This window comes from Lissotriton vulgaris, chromosome 2_1, assembly GCF_964263255.1.
Source record: "Lissotriton vulgaris chromosome 2_1, aLisVul1.2, whole genome shotgun sequence".
Classification (NCBI taxonomy): Eukaryota; Metazoa; Chordata; class Amphibia; order Caudata; family Salamandridae; genus Lissotriton; species Lissotriton vulgaris.
Genome location: NC_141687.1, coordinates 2,026,758,060 through 2,026,777,008, shown reverse-complemented (window position 1 = coordinate 2,026,777,008; position 18,949 = coordinate 2,026,758,060). Strand labels below are relative to the sequence as shown.

Genomic DNA, 18,949 nt, shown 5'->3' with positions numbered 1-18,949 from the left:
TAAATCAACCAGACATGTGGGCTGGATATGAGGGAAATAGTATATCAACAACTAATGTGGGGAATGGTGAGTGTCAGGACTGGAATTCCACAGTTCAACTCAATGACTGATTCAAACATTGACTTAGAAATTCTGAGTAGTAATCAAGTATTGACCATGTTAAGTGGGCTTCGAGCTAATGGTGCCTCCGGACCTAATGGGCTACCAAATGCCTTGTACTGTGCCAATGTTGACATGTGGGCTGGTATTTTATATAATCTATTCAGGGAAGTGTTGACACTGGAGATTGTTCCAGAATCATGGCAAGGTAGCTTATTGCAGCCCATCTATAAAAGCAGCCCGGTGGCCAATCACGCTAACTATTGGTTGATTTCATTGACTGATGTTGATGTAAAGGTGTTTGCTGCTATTCTTTTGATAGATTTGAAAATTTGGGCTACACATGAAGGTATTATTCCATTTAATCAGACTGGTTTTCGGAAAGGTCAATCCACTACTACTAATCTGTTGGCTTTAACCTTACTTGAGGAGCGGGCTATCCTAAATAAACAAAATTAATATATTGCTTATATTGATCTTAAAGCAGCCTTCGACTCGGTGACACAAAACTTGTTGTGGAAAAAATGGTAGATTAGGGCATTTCAAGGAAATTGTTGAAGGCTATTATTCTCTTGTATACCGATACTTGGGTTCAAGATAGGTTGGGTAACGGCAATTCCTTATCATGGAAGATTAGAAAATATAATGCCCTAAATCAGGGTTGTGTTCTTGCTCCCTCTCTTTTTAATCTCTTTTTATCAGATGTTTCTCTGTATTTGGATGATGTTAATGGGCATGTTCCTAGGATGGGGGGGTGGGTTGCAAATTAGTTACCTCCAATATGCTGCTGATACTATCCTCGTGAGTCATACCCCTATTGGCCTACAAAGAATTTGATGACTGTACACAACAGAATGGCCTTGAACTGAATGTAAACAAAACAAAGTGATGAAAATTGGTGTAGTTAAACAGAAGTTTAATTCATGGAAGGCCAGAGCTGATAAAATTGATGTCGTCAAGATGTATAGATACTTAGGGGTGGTGTTCGACAATCGAGTATCTTTTAAATTTCAGTTTAAGGATCTGAGGGCCAAGGCTGTGATCTTGATCCATCCTTTTAAATGTTAAAAATGAACTGTCAATCGTATGATTTTATTTTTAAAGTCATTAATGCCAAATTACAACCAACCCTCATATATGATTCTCCCATTATTAGAGGGAAAGACCCGAAGGTCCATGTTTTACTGGTTGTCAAGGTCTTCAAAGCAACTTTTGGGATTGCAATTCAGTGTGTCAAGCAGGAATAAGATTAAAGTTCGGTCTCCAGAGACAGTGCCTGGTATCAAAAGGAGCTTTTTTTAAATATATGGACGCTTTGTCCACATCAGCCCCTAAATCCTTAGGGAACATTTGTTGGCAAGAAATAGATAAGTCTGTCTTTGCTGCTAAATGGAGATCTTATACTTTAACCTCCATTGGTCTGCAAATTGCATTGCAAGATCTGAAAATGCCCAATTATAAGTTCATTTTTAAAAAATGTATCAAACCTGAATCACTTAAATTGGATAAAAATGCATTAGCAGAGAAAAATTAATCATGGTATGTGATTAATTCATACCAATCCCTGTGTATTCAGCCGTATCTGAGTTTTTTTTCCAGCAAAGTATAAAAATATGTTTTTAACCCCATGGCTGCTCAGCATATTCCCCTGCTGTGCTGAGATTTTCAAAATCCCATGCTTCATGACGAGCTGGGCTCGGCATCAGCGTGCGAGGAGGCTACTGCATGACGAGCCCATCTCGTCATGAGCGTGGAAGGGGTTAAAGTTAGGTATGGGAATAGATCCAGACAAGGAGGTTTAAGGCAATATTTTTTGATGAGAAGGGTCAGATCAGCTTGTCAGGCTTTAATTATGTCACTATCTGGCGAATCTATTCCGTTATTATGTCAATTGGTAACATTTTTAATAGCAGCTGAAACATTTCTGATATCATAAGTTTGAGCTCCTCTAATTGAATAGCTCTGGTAACTTGATTTTGTTGTTAAGGTGATAATTTACAACATAACAATAGAAGTGTTACTGTTATTGTAAATTGATGAACTTTATTATTGTGTTGATATGATGGTCATTGCAATAACTGCACATTAGCACTTTAAAATGTAATATGTGTAAGAAATATACAATAGAAATTTCTCCTTTTCAGTAAGCTTTGATGCACTTTATCACTAGCACTTTGAAATGCAACATGTGTAATATCACGTTGTAGAAATTAATGGTTATTCATTTAAATATTTTTCCGTTATATATAGGGAATTAGTATGTTGTGTACGCTGTCACTTTTAAATGTAAAATGTGCAATATTATACTGTAATTATTAACGTAAGGGGGTTGGATTTGAGCCTATTGATACATTGATACATTTTTAAATAGCATACATGGTACAGTTTTTTATATCATGTGATGGGAAGATATTTTTTATTAACTAATCTAGTTTTTAACTTTAACCCCTTCCATGCTCATGACGAGCTCAGCTCGTCATGAGGTAGCCTGGAGCTGTGCTCATGACGAGCTGAGCTCGTCATGACACCAGCAAAATGGCAATTCCCAGCACAGGAGGGGAATTGCCTTAGCAGCCATAGTGTTAAGAAGTGATGATGCTGTGATTGCAATGATTTTATTAACCAAGCAATAAAGATTCTATATTCTGGGACGGTAGCCAGGGGAAGAAAAATTGAGAACATTTGGATTGGAAGCAGCATCTGCCCATGTTTCTGTGATGAAGATTTGCCCAGGGGTATGGGTGTCACAAAGTCGATACAATTCCACTCCATGTTTGATAAGGAATCTGGTATTAATGAGCACATAAGACACAAGTGGGCTATTTAGAGGAGTCATGATGGTGGGTTGGGCATAAGTCCACCTATCAGTGTCCCACAGCCCGGACAGCAAGCTTTGGGGGACAGTGGCGAGGTCAGGGGGTTGATTTTTGTGCATTCAAAGGATTCACCTCAATGCATATAGGCTAACAGAGTCTCCCACAATAAGGTTGCATGCAGAGTCTAACTGAAAACTGGCAGGGGGGCTGGCGCTGGGCACGGCCCATGCGCGAACGGGCGCAGACTGGCTTGCCTTAGGGCTTAATGGGCGGAGATGGAGTGTACAAGGAAATCGTGCAGCAATAGAATTGTCAAGGTGAGTGAACACAAACAGCATCACTCAGGGGGCGAGGACTGCTCGCTCTTTGGAGAGATTTTTTAAAACAGTTGGGAACGTTTAGTAAACAAAATAGGGTCCAGCAACCGCTGGAGCCGGTCCCACGCTATCCTGGAAACGGGGTCCTACTGTCAAAATCAATGCAAAGTTAAATGGAAAGATAGAAATGTTAAATCATAAACTCAGTAAAAACGGGCTAGCACATGATTAACAAGCATTGGCATAGCCAATAGGTCTTGCCTTTGGGACCTTATAAGTGTTTAGCCATACAAACACTATACAGTAGAACAGAAAAAGTATCACCCCTCCAATAGTTAAAATTCACTGTTTCTTATAAAGCACTTTAAATGCTTGCTAAAATTTAACGCCAAAATAATGACACCATAAGTAAACCCCAAGGAAATAAGAGACCTCAATTTAAAATCCTCATGTCAGCCTCCAAGGTACTCTTTAGGAATTGTAGACAAAGCTTTGCAAGTTTTTAGGAACCCGTGAAGATTGACTTCGAGATGCTATGGTTTATTCTAAGTTTATAAAACTTCTAAAAGTGCAATTTTCCAGTTATGTAAAATGCAGTTTACTGTGAATTTGGATGAGTTTTAATGAACTCCTTGTTGCTCTAAGTGAAACTCGTGAAGCGTAGCACACCGACTTGGGTTTGGTATATTTTTAAAACTCTGTTTGCTCCGTAAATCTTTTGTTTTTACAATTAAGAGACACATTTGCTTGTTTTCCCTCTGAAAGGAAGAGATTTAGCTCTAAACGTCATTGTCACTAAGGCGCTTGGCGGGGCCGCGGAGGCGCCCCCACAGAACTCATCTTGCATTACTGCGTCACTGCAGGCAGTATCCTATAGGCATCAATAATTCACAGATACAAATGAGACTGTCCGTTGTCCTGCTTTGCAGGCCACAAGCTCTGGGGAAGGGGAGGTAAAACATATTATCCATAATTAATGGGGGCCAGGTGCTAAGGGGGGAAAAATATTAAATAATGTGTCTCCAGGCAAATGTCAGTGCATGTGGTCTGAACATGGGTTTTACACACAAGTGTTTGGTCTGGGAGACGCGTCATGAACATGTTAAAAGCTCTCAAGATGACTTATTGGAAGGACTCAACCAAGGCGCATGAAAGGAGCGCTTGCACGCGCAGGCAGTACCTCTCTCTGGCGGCCTTCACGTCTGTGAGTCGACATCTCAGATCAGGGACTGCACTTTGAATATTTCATGCACCTCGCCTGCATCTAACATTGAGCGTGATAGCGAACTACTTACTGCCTTGTATGGCACGTGCATTGGATCTGAGCACATTTCTTATACTTAGCAAAAGCTAACAGTATTTCCTAATTATTGGAATTGTCCAATGACATGCAAGAAACAAGCCTTCCCGGGACAAATTAGTTGAATATGAGAAAAACGGAAACCCAAAGTGACGTTCGCTGAACCAAACTGTGTAGCACCTCCCTCTATTCCCACCAAGATAATAACAAGCACGCGGCAGCAGAGGAGGGGGACTACGCGATTCCCTTGCGGGAGCGTGCGACCATATGGCGCCACCATATGGCGCTGCGCAGGCCCGCAAAGAAATAGCCAGACGTGCACTCGTTGCCATTGCAAGCAATGCAACGTGTGCACGTTTTTGCCCCCAAAGCTGTGCCAATGGCATTAGATCTCTCTCCTATGCAGCGCATGTGTGCTGCGTAGGCGAGACCTAAAAATGGCCCCCACACAGTGAGGCCGGGAGCAAGGCAACTCCCAAAACAGCAGGATGATCCGCCTACAAGGAAATCATGCAGCAATAGAATCATCAAGGTGAGTAAACGGTCATATTTGAAAGACATGACCCATATGTTTCTTCCTGCTAAATTCATAATGCTATAATAGTACGTGATTTTTCTTCCTATATTTTTTATGGTAATATTGTTTGAGCCCATACAGTGATGTGTGGCTATTGAGTGAGCTAAAGCCTATTCGGTTCATCCTTTCTTCACCTTTAAACTTCTGTATCCTGCCGGGACTGAGTTGAGACAGCATTGCTGGGACATATGATAGGCTCTAGACCACTGGTTCCCCAACTTTTTAGAACCACAAACCACTTTTCGGAACGCCAAAGTTTCACGACTCACCTTACTTTAATGGACATGAGGAGGGTGATTTTTTAATGTAACTAAAGCATCGTATTGACTGTCGCAAATGATTGCATCCCTCTTGCAGATACTCTGTACTGGGATATACATAGAAAGTAGTAACAGCTTATAGGAAGCATAGCATTGATTCTACCTCTGGCAAAGCGCAGGTTGGCATGCAGGTGGGGTAGGGGAAGAGCTCCCAAATTTAAGCAATGGATTTAAGATCTTATACTCTGTCAATAACAGTCGCTAACATATGCTGAATCTTACCAATTGTGTCCAGATCTAAAGATATCTTGGATCCCTTACGAGATTAACAATTGAATAACCCACAATGATCTAAGTAGAACTAGAGTGAAATTGATTCATGAGACTGAAAGAGGACGGGGCGGGAAGTCATGAACATGGGTTTGCCTACAGTTCACTATGAACATTTATAGCGATATTTAATGACGAGAGCATAGAGATGTTAAAATATGCTTTAATACACATGAAAAAAAATTGTGCATGATATGTAATATCCACAATGTAGTAATATTCCTGATAACCTGTTTAATAGAGGCTGACAATGACTAGAGAATTGATATGGGATGTAAATACGTCAACATGTAATCCTTAACTGCAATGTATGTGTGCTCCTGATATTATTGTATTCGAAATTAAATAAAAACGAAATAAAAAAACTAAAGCATGGTGCTGTAGCGCACTGTCATTTACAGACAGCACATTTTCTATTGAAGTGGCCATTAACTTTACAGAGACATCCAGTTTTACTGATAAAACTAAAAAGTTCACAAATGATATGTGGCAATCTGATTTCTTTGAATATCATTTGTGCCTCACCAAGTAAAGTCTTGATTTGTTTTCTTCTATTAAAATCTCTTCATCACTCTTCAGAATTACAAAAACAATTTGCTTTATTTTTTCTTTTCCTAACTGCTGAATGAAAATCGTTTATTTACAGGTATCTACACTTTGTTGTGTGTTGCACAAAGTACACAGCATCACACTTTCCTATACTCCAGCAAGATCGTCGCATAATTAATTTTAAAAACCCTCTTACTTTGCAGTCAGAGAAAGAAATGTAAACATCAATCCCATAAGCAGCAGTTTGTTAGAAGACATATGCCTGGTCATTTGACCTCTGTAATTGTAACACTAAATGTGCCCCTTCAAAATTCAGCTAGCGACTCACCAATGTGTTCCGACCCATAGTTTAGGAAACCCTGCTCTAGAGTTTTATTGTGACAGAAGCATCATATTGATCATCTATTCCTGTTTCTTAGCTCTGTGGGACACCAGAAGGGCAAGGCAGTCCACAAAAGGATTTTTTGCCTGATAGGTCCCTGCATTAAATTGTGCCATGCTCTAGCCAAGAAGGAGTAACCCACAGGAAGGATTCTGTGTTCCACCTCTTTTTTGATTGCTTTCTTGTCCTTGTCCATGAGTGTTCTTGGTCTGTGGATCAGTAAGTCAGTCAATACATCTTTATTCGGATAGTCGGATATCCATTAAAGACCAATAACATTAAAAACAAACAAAATCATGTAAAATACAAGATAAAACACAATTCATCAAACGCAAAATAAAAGCCAACCCTAAATTTGTGACTGTGAATCTGTTGGGAGGCGACATGGGCTTCACTAGGCCCTGCTGCCTTGAATCCTAGGCCCACAAGAAAGGTTATTTTGCAAGGCATTTGAATGATCAGCTCCACACACCCACCACCTTTAGGTAATTCCTGGCTTTTGTTTCATTGGTTGAGGAGTTTGCAGGAAGAACTATTCATCATAAGTACTGGTTATGGAAGGTAAGTAACTTGTTCTTTCAGATAGGTTTTTCTCCAGCATGACTGATATAGGCATTGTCTGGGTCAGGGCGCTTCTCCAAGGGCCCAGGCAGCTAAATTATCGTTGCACTGGGAAGAGGTTAGAGACTCTATAGAATCTCTACCAAGGGGTAAGGCTACCGGGATAAATGGGATCCCAGGTGATTTGTTTAAAGCCTGTGTGGATCTATGGGCACCTCTCCTTAAACTGTATTTTAATGTAGCTGTTGGTGAAACATTCTCTGAGTCCTGGCGACACTCTGTTATTGTTCCTGTTTATAAGAAGGGAAACAGGAGTGACCCTTCCTGTTGTAGACCCATTAGTTTAATAGATACTGAGGTTAAAATCATAATCAGAGTCATCCTGAATATATTAACCCAGTGGACTGAAGAACAGAATATCTTGTCTGATATTCAGTATGGGTTTTGTGCAGGGAGGGGTACTGTGGAACAGAATCTTAACCTCCACCTTAAAATTAGTAAGTATGTGCGGGCAAAGAAGTCTTCTGTCCATCTTGCCTTTATGGATCTCAGCTCTGCATTTGATTTGGTCATTGGGAAAAACTTTGAGCTGAGCTGGGATCCATCGGGTGGATGAGTGTTTGGTTAGTTTCCTCAGGGATCTGCACCATGGATTAATGCCCCAGTACGTGTTGACAATAAGGGTGAATGTACAAAGAGTTTTGCAGGTAGTAAGGGGGTTAGGCAGGGCCATATTCTAAGAAAGGTGGATAACTTTACATACTTGGGTATTTTACTAGACTCCAATCTTAGCTGGCAACCATTGTTTAAATAGAACCAAGGTTCCCTCATGAGATCCTATGCAGGGGGTAGTTCAAGTTCAAGTTCAGGGATTTGTATAGCGCACTACTCACCCAGAGGGTCTCAAGGCGCATGGGGAAGGAGGTTCAATTTTTGTCAAATAGCCAGGTTTTAAGTTCTTTTCTGAAGGAGATGTGGTTTTGAGTAAGGCGGAGGTGAGTGGGGAGTGAGTTCCAGGTCTTGGCCGCCAGGAAGGAGAAGGATCTGCCACCCATGGTGGATTTTCGGATGCGCGGGACTGCGGCGAGGGCTTGATTGGATGATCTTAGTTGGCGGGTGGGTGTGTAGAAGGACAGTCGAGTGTTGAGGCATTCGGGTCCTAGTTTGTAGAGGGCCTTGTGTGCGTGGGTGAGAAGACGGAATGTAATTCTCTTGTTGACGGGAAGCCAGTGGAGGTCTTTTAGGTGTCCGGTGATGTGATCTTGGCGAGGGATGTCCAATATGAGTCTCGCTGATGCGTTTTGGATGCGTTGGAGTTTTTTCTGTAATTTTGCTGTGATTCCGGCGTATAGTGTGTTACCATAATCCAGTCGACTCGTGACCAGTGCGTGGGTGACAGTCTTTCTTGTTTCGAGGGGGATCCAGCGGAAGATCTTTTTGAGAATACGAAGTACATTGAAGCAGGAGGATGAGACTGCGTTGACTTGTCTGGACATCGAGAGAGAGGAGTCTAGGATGAAGCCCAGGTTGCGTGCGTGGTCTGTGGGTGTGGGTGCAGTGCCCAGAGCGGAAGGCCACCAAGAGTCGTCCCAGGCAGAGGGGGAAGATCCTAGGATGAGCACCTCCGTTTTGTCTGAGTTGAGTTTTAGGCGGCTATGTTTCATCCATTCGGCTACTTCTTTCATGCCTTCGTGAAGATTGGTTTTGGCAGTGTTAGGGTCTTTGGTGAGGGAAAGGATTAACTGGGTGTCGTCGGCGTAAGAGATGATGTTAAGGTTGTGTTGATGCGCGATGGAGGCGAGTGGACTCATGTAAACGTTGAAGAGGGTGGGACTGAGTGATGATCTTTGTGGTACTCTACAGATGACTTCAGTGGCTTCTGAGTTGAATGGGGGAAGTCGGACTCTTTGAGTTCTCCCGGCGAGGAATGAGATGATCCAGTCCAAGGCTTTTCCTTGTATGCTGATGTTGCTGAGGCGTTGTATAAGGGTGCTGTGGCAGGCTGTCTCGAAAGCGGCGGAGAGGTCGAGTAGAATGAGGGCCGCTGTTTCTCCGTTGTCCAGTAGTGTTCGGATGTCGTCTGTCGCTGCAATGAGGGCGGTTTCGGTGCTGTGTTTGGCTCGAAATCCGGACTGAGAGGGATCGAGGGAGTTGTTGGATTCAAGGAAGGCGGCGAGCTGGCTGTTGACGGCTTTCTCAATGACTTTGGCGCGGAAGGGGAGGAGGGATATGGGTCGGTAGTTTTTAAGTTCAGAGGGGTCTGCTGTGGGTTTCTTCAAGAGGGCGCTGAGTTCGGCGTGTTTCCAGCTTTCTGGGAAGGTGGCAGAGTTGAACGAGCAGTTGATGACATCACGGAGATGGGGTGCGATGATGGAGTCAGCTTTGTTGAAAATGTGGTGGGGGCAGGGGTCGGTTGGCGAGCCAGAGTGGATGGAATTCATTAGGCGGATGGTGTCTTCGGTGGTGATTGGGTTCCAGGCGCTGAGGTTGTTAGTTGGCGGTGTAGGATCTGAGGGGTGTGGGGAGGGTTGTTCACAGGGAATACCTATATATAAAGGCAAATGTATATCAATTTCAACCTTTATCAGTGAAATATGGGATATGTGAACATTGACCCAACGGATGATAGCAGAGAATAAATAACTCAGAGGGCTTTAGGGATTGGGACAATATATATCTCTACTGAAATTATACATGAGGAATTAGGTATCAGTTACATTATAGATTAAATTAGATTGCGGCCCCTCCTGCTTTGCTGTAGTGTTTGATTAAAAGAAGTACTAAGCCTGAACAGATTATTGATTGCATGAAATTAGACATTGCATGCAATATACCATGGCTGGTTTACATCCTAGATAATTTTACTAAACGTAGGAAGACCAGAGTTATTTTTTAATCTATCTAATATTACCAAACAAGATGTAGCCTGGTTAAAGCAACCTTTTAATGGAAAAATGGTTTCTGAGAGAGACGCTCTATCACTGGCCAAACCATTATTTTGAAAATGTATCATGGTTAACCCCTTCGATGCTGATAACGAGCTCAGCTCGTCATCAGCCACGGGGGGCGTGTGCGGATGACGAGCTGAGCTCGTCATGTAACGCGGCTTTTGTAAAAAAGCCGCGCAGCGCAAAAATGACCGCCGCAGCGATGCGGTTAAGATGGTTCCAGGGATAGAGCCATATTTACTCTGAGATGCCTATTTACCAGTGCAGTCTTTTAACTTTCTTTAGGCTGTGTCTGTTTCATCAGTTGTTGTATCCGGAGGAAACATGGTATACGTATACTGATTCTCCATATTGTCCTGTAATTTGTCTTTTAAATGGTATACCTTGTACATCATGATATGTCCTATGTTTGCACAGCTATGTCCCACATTTTTAAAACCTCTTTTTTTTTTATGATGCGTAAGCCAGCTTTTTTTGTTTTTTCAGCTGTTAAAAATTACATTTAATATGTTATAACATGTCAGTGTTTTTATGGGAGTTAATAAAGCGTTACTGTAAGGGATACTCCCAGTGATATAGTACGCTCTATAATCTATTTATGCTTTTAGGATTATACTAGGGCAATAACTGCTGGGATAAAGTATCTTTATAATGGCATCTATTTAGGTTTGATTGTTTTAAAATGTTATTTTCTAATCCACTGTAGTGCTCATTTTTATCTAACCTATCTCAAATAGTCTTTTTGAGCTGCCCATACTAGTAAATAAATCAGATAATCCAGGTGACATAGCGGACCCTTAATGAGTCCACTTATAAGGACTTTTCTGAGGTTTTTGTCCCTTTGGTGTTTGTGTTAGTATTGTGGTTGCACTTTGATAGTAAATATATTATGATTGTAATTGTTTTATATACTTACACTGTTATGAGCTGTGATTCGTATTTATTATGTTTCTATGTATTATAATGCTAGTGCTCTGTACACTTTTATGGTTATTTTGAACCAAAATAAAGTTTTTTGATGAGGATATAGGTAATACATTTGACAAACTTCCATTATGTTTTCAGGGCTATGAACATGAAGTTACACATCAACTTTGCTTGCCGTGTTTGCTCCCATGTTTGAGTTTTGCACTTGTTCATAGTCTTTCATCTTGTGATTTAAAAAAATAAATAGTGTGCATGTAGTCAAGTTCAAAAATGCATTACAAAAGTATAAACATGAATAAATAATATAGAAGTAGTTTATATGTTTTGATTTTCTCTTTTTGTTGTAAGATGGACAGCGTGACAGAAGAAGGAAAAAAGAAAAGAACCAAAGATGAAATTGTAGACATCGATGATCCTGAAACTAAACGATTTCCTTACCCTTTTAATGAACTATTAGTGTGGTCTGTGTTAATGAAAAGACATAACATGGCCCTTTTCTTCTGGCAACATGGAGAAGAGTCTATGGCTAAAGCACTGGTTGCTTGCAAGCTCTGTCGTTCAATGGCATGTGAGGCAAAGCAAAGTGATGTTGTTGATGATACATCTGAAGAATTGAAAGAGTATTCCAAGTAATTTAAAAAACTTTTATATACAGTTTATATAAGAATGCATTTAATTATATAATGGAGACATTTTAAAGGAGTATTTGACTGTTTTCTCATGTATTAATCTGGTTAGTTTTTGCTTAATTATTTCTATAGTAACTAAAAAAGGCATTTCAAAAGAATGGCATTTTCTCTACAATTTATGACAATAACTCAATATGTTTTACCTCACTCTTGTCATGTTTGAAAGTATTATATTGTACAGGATGCCTTTTGTGTTTTATTTCTTCCATTCATTTTTCAATGCACGCCCCTTGAACCATTAATTTGATACAGGCATATTTTTTTCACATTTGGTTTGTAAGCAACAAGCCATTGAAATTTAATAATTACTATATGTGTGGCAGAGTTATGTCACAAATGGGCTACCAAAACCACTGAATGTAGTGATTTTGGACCTCTTCTAGATACAGGCATGAATGAACCTTGTGGAAAAGGCCAGTAGTACTATTTTTTCTCATTCCTTGCCTGCTCTCCCCACCTTACTTTCCCCTCTCTTCCTTGCCCTTCTTTACCATTCCCGAGACCTCCCCCATCCCATTCAATTGTTGTGCGCGTTATCTCGTATCTTAACTTTTGCCCTACGCCTCCACACTTGCTTTCTTTCTTTCTCTAGAAAAGTATGGTTGATTCAGGGTGAAGGTACTGGCTTCCTTTCCAGTGAGCAAGGGGCTCACTTGTGAAAGAATCTAGTTACCTTAATGCTAGGGAAAACAGCCCTGTTACTGAAAGAACATAATAGGAGCAGTATTGTGAAGAATCAGTCTTTTAAACACAGACACTCAAAGCAAAACAACAAGACAACCTCATTGTCATTCATGACCGGGTGTATAGTGTCACAATGGGGTTTTAGTTTTATCAGTGCTTTCCTGACACAAATTTAGGGTTGAAGTAGCAGCGGAGAAAGTAGTCTGCAGAGCTGTTCAGGCAATTGGTGTGAACACAGATGATTGCAACGCTACCACTGGTTGGGTTGTAATGCTACCAATGGTTGGGTTGTAATGCTACCAATGGTTGGATTGTATGTGCAATGTTGCTGCTTTCATATGCAATTTTCGTTTTTTATATGCATTTTTTGTATTCATGTCCAAGTTTTTTTAAAACCGATATGGTAATATAAATTAGACTTTTTCCTCTATTAGGAATTGCAGGTACATATTAGTCGTGGTTGGATTTACTGATTGCATCCTCTCTGGTGAAGCCTTGAGCTATAATGCCTTTGGATTAAATAGGATTTGGCTTATGGCTCAACTGCTCGATTCTGATTGAAATAGTTGCCTGCAGAATCAAAGATGCTGGTTTTCAGGGCCCCAGAAACTGAAATACCATGAAAGAATTGAAGTTTTTTCTTAGAGGTCATGAAAATCAGTGTCACATTATGCCGTTCGCTGATGAATTTAAGGAGCCTCTAATGTCTACATGAGAAATCGTTATCGATATCGTTTGTGCTATTTACAGGTATATTTGAAGATGGCATAAATTGGTAGTAGCATTGTTAATGCCAGCGTTTAAGTACAAATAGGAAAAGGAAAGAGAGTGCCGCCAGCCAAATGTATGGACTTTGCAGTAGACAGTTCATGAGCCCCAAAATGGAAAACTAGTTAAAATAGGCAGTTTTGCCACAAATCTTGGTATCTTTGAGAAGGTTTTATGGTTTAGGGGCAGCATTTCCTAATCAAGGTTCTGCTTTGCAGGCAGACATTAGCTCTTCACGTTTTATAAAAATGTTGGATATCGTGATTTTGGTACTTGGCTGATGATTTTCCCATACCCTTGAGAGATATTTTATTTGTAGGGATGGAGATTGACTCAGATGAATTGTTTTATGTATTGCCTGCTTCAGAAAAAGGTTGAAAACGTAGATGTTTTTTCTGCTGCGGTTCTCTTTTGAAGCCTTTTGCAAAGTGGAAATGTTTGCTGGGCCATGTGGCATTTTATTAGTTACCAATGCAACAAGAATGCCTATTTTGTCTAGGCAGTTCTCATTATGCAGTAACTTTTTGTGAGAAGTTGGCCTGGTATATGATGATCACTATTCTAGTGAGCACCTTGCACCAGTCCAAACGACCCTTATGGTGATTGGTTGTAAGTCAACCTTATAGACCAGCTATCCTAATGGTAGCATGGACAAAAGCAGTCTTAGGCTAAACTCAAGAGGGCATGTGAAGCCAGCTGTTTTACCATATGCAATCCTTTTTATATCAAGTGAAAGGACACCACACAAGTTATATATTATAAAATATATGTATTTATTACTAGAATATTCCCCTGTACTCTTTATGAGCACAGAAGCACAAGCCTTAAACAAAGAACTTCATAAAACATACAAAAGTTGTACAAATATGGATAGGCCCTGGTGGCCACTCAAACCATATACTAAAATAGTGGTATAAGAACCACGTCATGGACAATGGTAAGGCCTAGGGCCTTGAGAATCGCTCGGGCTACTCGTGACAAACAAAGGTTAGGTCGGGGGAGGCCTACAGGATGCGGGTGCAGTGTCTATAGGCAACCGCGTTTACCATAGAAGTCAATGGTGCGTAAAAGTTACTGTTTTAGGAGACTTCCGACTGGACTAGAACTTAACCACTTAAAACTAGGACACTAGAGGTTTAAACGACTACAGGAGCACCGGAGTACTCTCGTTACCTCACCCACAGGAAGCGGGTGCATAGGTGTCAAAGTGCGTCTGGTTTCGTCGTGGAGTTCTATGGAGCCTGGAGGAAAAAATGCTGCAGGCGACCAGGAGAGAAGAGTCCGGTTAGATCCAAGGGTGGATCGAAGATGTAGAGTACCTGAAAGCAGAGGGGACAGAGTCTGGGTCACTAGCCAGTGACCAGGATGGAACCAGGAAGGAACCAGGCGATGTCGGGTTGTGATCAGGTGATGTCGTGAAGTTTGTCTCCGCTGCCACGTGGACCAGGAAGGATCGACGACGACCAGGAGGTGGACACGGGCTGTCCCACGAAGGCTCTCGCTGTGGGCGGTGTCGGTTCTCGGATCGGAGTCAACAGGCCTTGGCAAATGCAACCCACGCAGAAATCGAAGATGGCTTCTGGATCCGTCCAGCAAGGTCTGATCGGCTGCTCCTTTTCAGGGGAGCAAGGGCCAGTCTGGAGCAACCAGACCAGCAGTGTAAATTCGAAGGTTCGTCGTCACAGAGGCCACTAGCCAACGGGCAAGTGACCGGACAACACGTCGAGCAGGAAAATGCAAAAGGGCCCCACGCAGCACTCGAAGAGTGTGGAGAGGTGATCTTTGGTGCAAAAGCTGCTCGGGGCTGGGGCTTCTCAATCCCCAATGCACAGCTTCGAGGGTGCCTCGGGAGCTGCACAGGAAGCAATTCGCTGGCTTTCCAAAATGGCCGGTCCTGCATCTCACGTTGCCTCCACGGATCTTAGCTTTGCTGGGACTGTGGATCGGGCTGTTGGAAGTCTGGGAGTCCAGGTCTTGTCGGTCTCCGTCGTTCGAGCTCCGGCGGGAGCAACCACAAAGAAAACCTTTGAGCGCTGATGGCGCCTGCTTGTGCAGGGTGGTCACTCCTTGACCACTAGGGAGATTCTTCAGTCTTCTACGTCGAGTAGGATGTCGAAGGGTCCGGAGTTTCGTATCAAAGTTTCAGTCAGGATGATCTAATGTTTCATGGCACAGCTCCTACCTTTATTCCAAATCAAGGGGCTGGATCTCCTGCTAGGTCCCTCTTATGGGGGGGACCCAGGAAGGGGGTGGTTACACCCCTTTCCCTTTGTCCAGTTTCGCGCCAGAACTAGGGCTGGAGTGCCCCAGCACCGGTTTGAACTGGACTTTGCATGGGACACCTTGTGTGCCCCAGGCATGTCTAGTTTCATATTTTTAATAGCCTGCGCACAAAGTGGTTGTCTTCCCGTTCAAAGTTATGTTTACAGCAGTGCCCCCAAACCTCGGCACCGTAAAGTGCAGCCGATTGGGCCTTTGCTTTAAAGACTTCCAGTGCCGGTGTAATGGCTTTAGAGTCACTAGCTCCGTGCACTTTTAGGATGGGCATAGAGTTTTGCTTGAAAGCCAACCTACTCTTTGTCAGGTGTCCCTTCCATAAACTGTTACTGTCCAGTGTAATGCCTAGTTAGTTAAAGTTCTCCACATATTCCAATTTTTGATTGTTTAAGGCCAAATTCTTCTTAAAAGACTTTTGTGGATTTATTGACATGTATTTTGTTTTGGTTGAGTTTATTTCCAACCCCTTCTTTTCACAGTAACGATTAAAGGAATTCACCAGATTTTGAAGGCCCTTCGGGGGTCTGTGAGATGAGGATTGTATCATCGGCAAAAAGCAATGCCGTGATTGCCTCATCTCCTAACCTAGGAGAATCGTGATCACAGTCCCTTAGATACACGGGTATATCATTAACGTACAATGAGAATAGCGTAGGGGCCAATACACATCCTTGGCGCACACCACGGCTTACAGGTATGGACTTTGATAATTCACCATCCTTTCCCCATCTAACTTTTGCATAGTTCTTTGTGTGTAATCGAATAAGTTCATTAAGTAGTTCGCCTGGGACCCCCATGTCTCCTAATGTAACCCACAGAAACTTCCGTGGGACGAGGTCGAAGGTGGCCCGCAAGTCTATAAATGCCACATACAAACTACCCTTCCTTATGTTAATGTACTTCCAACAGATGCACGTGAACCTGAACACTTGATCTACTGTACTAACTTTTGGTCTGAACCCTGCCTGGTATTTGGATAATATTTGAGTCTCATCTATCCATTCTGTAAGTAGATTTAAAATATGCCTGGCAAAAACCTTCTGTAAAAGTTCGATTAAACTGATTGGGCGATAATTGCCTGGATCATAACGATCTCCTTTTTTAAATATTGTTACAATTTCTGCCTCTTTCCAACTTTCAGGGATTGGCGTGCCAGCCACTATAGAATTACATAAAAAATTAATGTATGGTCCACATACTTCCGCACCGGTTTTAGTAGATCTCCAGGAATCCTGTCCAGTCCTGGAGCTTATCCCGCTTTGATAGCCCCTATTGCCTGCAAAGTCTCCTCTATACTAAAATGTAATGGCACAATACTCCGCTCTAAATTGTACTCTGGATTTTGTGTATGCGACCCCTCTTCATCTTCTGAGTAAAGTTTACCAAAATGGTCACACCAAGTTTTTTTTATCTAAATAAACATCCTTGGGTGATCTACCCTTTCTGTTCCCTTTGGATATTAAGCTCCAAAAGGTGCCTTAATCTCTTAATTGGGCTGCTGTTAGTAAGTCTTCCCATAATGCATCATCCCAGGTTTTTTTTGTTTTGGACAAAATTTTGTTATAGGCATGTCTGCATTCTCTTATAAAATGGGGGTTTTTAGTTTTAACAGCCTGAATGAGATTGGATTTGGCTGGGGGACATTCCTTATTATATCAGGGGTTGACCAACTCTAAATGATTTGGGGTCTTTTCTCTTTTGCAAGCTTTACTCAAAAGGGGGCCTAAAGCATCGACCAGTTTATAGGGTAGGACTAGGACATCCTGGCTACCCAATAAGACTTCCTTGCAAGATGTAACAGTATCAGAAAAAGTATTATAGATATTTGTCATTACATCTTCTTTAGCGAGGATATTGGGCCATCTTAAAGCACGTCTATTATTAGATATCTATGGTTCCCCTGAGAAGCTATTTCGTGCAACCTCCTCATCTCGATAGGATATAAAAGGTTGTGAATTTACCCATAATTGGAGTGGGAGGTGGTCACTCTCGATTCTGGGGTCTATTTTTAGATCAATGAGTAGGTGCCATAAACTCAGGGAGACCAAAATAAAGTCTATATGTGTTTTGCAATTGGCTTTGCAGAAAGTTGCGGCTGCCGGTCTATCTGACTGCAGGCGGCCATTACAAGCTCTTAATTCATGACCTACAGTTAATTGAAAGATTTGGGTTACTGCTACAGTGCATTTAACTGACCCGTTAACATCCAAGTTTGGAATATCATTTGCAATGTCCTGGTCTTCAAGTAAGTTGTCCAGGCCCAGTACCGGTTCATATTTACAATCAAAAGCCCCTCCTACTATTACTTGGGCATTTGGTCCTAAGGTATCTAGGAAGGTGTCTAATAGTTCTATTACCTTAGATTCCTTATTTGTTGCCTGTGGCCTATTATATATGTTTATTACGTATATAGTATCATTCCCCCTTGTCACCTTCTTTAATCCTAACAGATCTGGGGAAGGGATATTCAATGGGGTAACTTCCATTTCTAGGTTAACTTTAATCCAGATCACCAGGCCCCCTGATGGTCTTCCTCTTATTGAGGGAATTGCATCACAGTTAAAGGTTTTAAACCCAAGCCTGTGTGGAGCTACTAAAGACCAGGTCTCCTGAAGGAGGATGATATCGTAGTCCTCAATATAGGTACACCAGCCGAGGTCCCGAAGGTTCTTCGCTAGCCCCGCTATATTCCATGATACTAGTTTTATAAATAATTTTTCACTTGGTCTGGGTGAGAATACATCCAACAGAGGTACTTGTGGGATATTTGTGGCCAGGGGTTGTGCTTGGCTACATGTTTCATCCGCGGTATTATTTGCTATATTAGAATCCTGATGCACACTCCTGTCTAACTGGCATGTAGTTCCCTCATCTGGATATCACAGATATTACCAACACAATTAGTGATCTTAACCATTTCATCTGCCATTTCAACGGGCCCATGTGTTTACCTGTCATTGTTAAGTGTATACACCACTACCTGCTCCTGCGAATATTCAGCTTCTAGTCTAATCATATTTGGTTTACCTACTTTATTGCTTAGAGTTGTCCCCAAACAAACTCTATCAGTCAATGGGAGTCAATCATTCAGATCCATGGCACTCAGTGCCTGATAACTGTTGTGCGTTGAGATCTCAAAGATTGAACTTCCATAAGAATTAGGGGGCATTGGTATGTTACGCTGGGGGGCCTTGTCTAAATGGCTATAAAAATATCCCAGGGGGTGTACGCCCACACTATTCTCACCCTGTTTTAGGGAGGCAGCTCTAAGCAATACAGTCGCAACATGCTGGGGTTGTCTAAAATTGACAATAACACAATCACCCCTGCAAGTTTTCTTGGCATTTCCAATCCACGGTGCTCGTCTAGTTGATAATATCTGGTCAGAGAAATGTATCGGGAACCCACAGTTTTTGTTCAGCCAGGAAACAGTTTTATGCTTCAGTGAGTCATGTGACTCCTGGC

The 18,949-nt window shown here is 41.8% G+C and overlaps 1 protein-coding gene across 1 annotated transcript in view; it reads left to right on the top strand.

Annotated features, from left to right (window-relative positions):
- LOC147733678 (transient receptor potential cation channel subfamily M member 7-like) overlaps window positions 1–18,949 on the top strand; it is a 1,990,815-nt gene that overhangs the window by 831,342 nt on the left and 1,140,524 nt on the right. Inside the window, exon 16 of the mRNA XM_086958252.1 lies at window positions 11,415–11,695. Coding sequence (XP_086814378.1) covers window positions 11,415–11,695 — 281 coding nt within the window. The remainder of the gene's footprint in view (window positions 1–11,414; window positions 11,696–18,949) is intronic.